This window comes from Panicum virgatum, chromosome 1N (genome assembly GCF_016808335.1).
Source record: "Panicum virgatum strain AP13 chromosome 1N, P.virgatum_v5, whole genome shotgun sequence".
NCBI classification, from domain to species: domain Eukaryota; kingdom Viridiplantae; phylum Streptophyta; class Magnoliopsida; order Poales; family Poaceae; genus Panicum; species Panicum virgatum.
Genome location: NC_053145.1, coordinates 52573660 through 52577918, shown reverse-complemented (window position 1 = coordinate 52577918; position 4259 = coordinate 52573660). Strand labels below are relative to the sequence as shown.

At 55.5% G+C, this 4259-nt stretch overlaps 1 protein-coding gene across 1 annotated transcript; it reads left to right on the top strand.

Moving 5' to 3' along the window:
- Positions 1–1472: 1472 nt before the first annotated feature.
- On the top strand, positions 1473–3662 carry LOC120656586 (ethylene-responsive transcription factor ERF054-like). Its single transcript, XM_039934725.1, has one exon. The coding sequence runs from the start codon at positions 1751–1753 to the stop codon at positions 3095–3097; it is 1347 nt and encodes a 448-aa protein (XP_039790659.1). The 5' UTR covers positions 1473–1750; the 3' UTR covers positions 3098–3662.
- The last annotated feature ends 597 nt before the right edge of the window (positions 3663–4259 follow it).

Here is a 4259-nt window from a genome sequence, read left to right as displayed (position 1 = left end):
TGGTGGAGGAAATGCTTCATGGAGATGCAACTATTGTGGATTGGAAAAATGCACCAGCTACACTAGAGTTGAAGCTCATTTGCTGCAGAAATCAGGGAAGGGGATTGACAAATGTCCAAAGGTTACATATGAAATGCTGAGTCAGATGAGGATGGACGTGGAAAGGTGCCAGGAGCTAGTGGAAAGAGCGAAGCAACGCACAGTTTCTTTGCCTGTAGCTCCTTCAGTCAATAACAGCAAGAAGAAGAGGGGACCTGCTTCTATATTGGAAAAATCTCGGGCATTGGAAGACCGCAAGCACTTGGATGCTGTATCATTTGGATTGGATGATGCCGAGGTTGAAGGTGTGGAGGAGAGTGAAACAATTGAGGAAGACCAAGAAGCTTGAGCCTATGCCTAGCAGCCACACTTGATTTTATCTATTTCCTAAATTAGAGACTGCTATCATGATTTTCTATGTTTGTTATGTGGACTGCTATCTATCAGACTATCACTATCATGTTCTATGTTTTGTGAACTATTGCATATGTTAAACTTGGACTATGTACTATTGTAATATCATGTGGCTGTGCTCAGTGTGTTCTGTGATGTGCTTCCTGTAATATCATGTTGTTGTGATGTGTGATCAGTGTACTGCCTTGTTGTATGTTGAGTTCATGAGTTAGTTGTACTTCTCTTTCTCTTCACTCAATCACTTATTATGAAAGAGGAAGGCTGCTGAAAGCCTGGAACTACAAAGGTGATGTACTGATATACTCTAAGTCTCCAAATTGTGAAATTACACTTCTCTAGTTCTTATACATTTATATTGCTTTTGCAAGTTTGCATGTAAAAGATGCGGTTGGCCGGTTGCGGACTTGGAGAAGGAGCATTGTATTGTGGTGGACATTGACAATACCATCGCAAGGCAATTCACTAATTTGCTATTTTTTTAGTTAATATGCATATTATTTATTTATTTTACATAAAAATTCAAAACGTATCCGTATCGGGTTTTTTGGGAAAATTCCGTATCCGCGTATCCATATCCTTTCGATACCGATACACGTATCCGTATCCGTGTCGCATAGGTGTCCACAGAAGTCTATCCCAGCCCAGGACGTAGCATTCGCTTACTGAGACTGAGAGAGAGAGAGCAAGAACAAAACCGGAGGCGACTTCCGGAGGACGAACGGGACCACGGGAGCGCGGTGTGATTCCACGGGTTCTTTCTCGATCGGTGCCGTCCACAGCCCATGTTGCCGCGGCGCGAGCGAGCGACAGCAGCCGAAAGCTACTACTCGTTCCCCGGCCCAGCGCACGCCTGGCGATCCGTGCGGCGGCGCCTCTCCGCCCGCGCACGCATCCGCGGCGTCCGGCGTGGCGCGAGGCGTGCGGCGGCGAGCCGGCGAGGGGGGTCAATGCGCGTGGGGCCCGGACCACCGACCACGATCCCGTTCCGGCCACACAGAGACGTCGCGCCCTCCTTTTTTCCCTCTCTCCTGATCTCCTCCACTCCGGCTCTCCCCCGTGGAACGCCCCGGCGACCAGCAAAAAAATCGGCCTGCCTTTTTGGCGCGCCCGACCTTTATAAGCGCGCGCCTCGCACGGGGTCGCCCGCCCCGCTTCCTTGGCACTGGCAGAGCCTCGCTCTCTCCCCGTTTTCCACGCGCGGCGGCTCCTCGGTGCACACTTTGCAGCGGTCGGCCGGGACACCCACGCACACCCACACGACACGCAACATAGTTTCCTCGCAGCTCGCCGCGGTGGGATGGAGCCGGCGGACAGGGGCTGTGGAGGGCGCGGGAGGGGGTGGAAGGGGAAAGCCGTGACCTCGGGCGGCCCCGCCGCGGGGAGGCAGCTGGCGCCCGTTTTAGAAGACGCGCCGGCGGCCGCATTGCTCCGGCCCCTGAAGAAGATCCGCAGCCTCCACCGCTCCCTGTCCACGCTCTCCTCGCCGGCTCCCGCGTCCCCCGACTCGTCGTCCTCTCTTTCCAACCCCGTGTCGCCGCCGGCCACGACGTTGCCGTCCACGCGACACGTATTTCCGTTCGCGTACGATCCGGCTCCGGCGGCGCCGGCGGCACCGAGGCTCTTGCCGCTGCTGCAGTACTCCAGCGTGTACCACCAGCCCCTGCCCCCGCAGCAACAGCAGCCGTTGCAGCACCAGCAGATGATTTCCTTCGGCGGCAGCCAGCAGCATCAGCAGCAGCCACCGTTCGGGGCGCCGGCGAGCCCTCCGTTCCCGCCGCAGCTCGTGGCGCCGGAGGTGCAGCAGCAAATGCTGCTGCGCTACTGGAGCGAGGCGCTGAACCTGAGCCCGCGCGGCTTCCGCGGCGGGGCCGTGCCGCCGGCGCTGTACCAGCAGCTGCGGCGCTCGGCGGGGCCGCCCAAGCTCTACCGCGGCGTGCGGCAGCGCCACTGGGGGAAGTGGGTGGCGGAGATCCGCCTCCCGCGGAACCGCACGCGGCTGTGGCTCGGCACCTTCGACACCGCCGAGGACGCCGCCATGGCGTACGACCGCGAGGCCTTCAAGCTCCGCGGCGAGAACGCCAAGCTCAACTTCCCCGACCTGTTCCTCGGCAAGGGCCGCGTCGGCGGGAGCGGGCGCACCAGCGCCAGCGCGGCGGCGTCCTGCTCATCCTCCTCGTCCTCCGCCCCGCCGACGCCGGACGACACGAACACGAATCCAGCTCAGCAGCATCACGGGGAACAGCCGTCCAGCTGTGAAGCCAAGCCTCTGCTCCCCGAAACAGAGCAGGCGAACAACTCGGAGCCCGAGTCGAATCCTCAGCTCCAACCGGTCGATCATCAGGGCGGTGACTGCAACGCGGCCATGTTGCAGCCGTCGGTGACGTCCGGCGGCGTGTGGGGTCCGGCCGATGAGGCGTGGTTGAGCGCCTGGGGCCCGGGCAGCTCTGTCTGGGACTACGACATGGACAACGCCCACGGCCTCTTCCTCCAGTCTCGCTTCGCCGGTGAGGCGGCCAGCATGGACTACGAGTCCAGCGCGCCGGTTGCCCCGGCTACACCGGTGGCAGGGACTGCCATGGCCTCTGCTGCCTCCATTTCTCTTCCTCCCCCTCCCCGCAGTCCAGCCTACACGTGGAAGGACTGAGCATCGCACACGATCCTCACACAGAGGAAGTAACCAGGATGCGGGATGCGCACAGGCTGCAGGTTTTAAGAGACAGCTTGTGGCATCGCGCAGCACGATCACTATCACCATTTCACAAAGCAGGAGCATCTGAAGGACCACCATTTTTACCTGGACCTTTCTCTCTGACCACTTTCCTCTCCTGAAACACCACAAGGAATCCCGGCTGCATTTTTGAGGCCGGGACAAGGGTGGCCTCTATTTCAATCGCCACCCTTGTTGATATTTCCATGACGATTCATGATTCGCACATGATCTTTATTTAGGTATTTCTAGCTTGCTCGCTTGCTGCAGGATTTGTAGTTGCATAGCTGCATGAAGTAGTGTTTCTGCCTTTAGTGATTCCTAAAGGCATGGAAGGAGGAGACGAGTTTTATGCTCTCCCCTGCTCTTTAGTTGAGGTCCATGCTTTCTGCACGTACTGCATAGTACTAGTACTTGTATGAGGATCAGTGTTTGTGTGTCTTGATTTGGAATATGTAAGTCATCAGCCAAAGTACTTTTATGCTGTGTCAGTTTCATGTTTGATGAATTTGCAGTTGCTTAAGAATTGTTGAAGTGCTCTTTTCTCCGTATCACCAGACGCATCATGTCCACCAGTTTTAAGTGACCACATGAGCAGCTCTCTGCTGGGAGGAATGTGTAACAATAAGTTGCATCAGGAAGCTTGAGATTCAGAGCGTCTGAAATGGGGGTGCTTGTGTCCATAACTCCGATTATGGCATGTGTTTCCTATGGAGCACCGCGGCGCCGTTTCTGACATGAACTGAAGTGATTTGCTGGGCATAATGGAATTGGCTTGACGATGATGTTTCAATCTGGTGCAGAGGTAGCCGTCTCACGGAAGACGCAACTGAAAGGTTGGAATTGTTGGAAAGAATTTAAGCAGCAATTTGCAGCTTGGATCCTTTTATAGGCAAATCTTTTGAGAGATCGTAATGCAAGCCTGAGATTGCATTCATAACAGTAGGAAATGAATGGCTTCCTGATACGGGTGGAAGAAAGGGAAAGCAAGCACCAAGAGGCAAGAGGTGCGAGAAAGAAAGGGCCCGTCAAAATCTTCATATTTTTTTTTGTTAGTTTGTGAGATGCAGACACCTCTATCCATGAAACAGTCGAGAAT

Excerpts from the sequence above, each read along its gene's own strand:
- LOC120656586 (XM_039934725.1), top strand. The coding sequence starts at position 1,751 with ATGGAGCCGGCGGACAGGGGCTGTGGAGGGCGCGGGAGGGGGTGGAAG.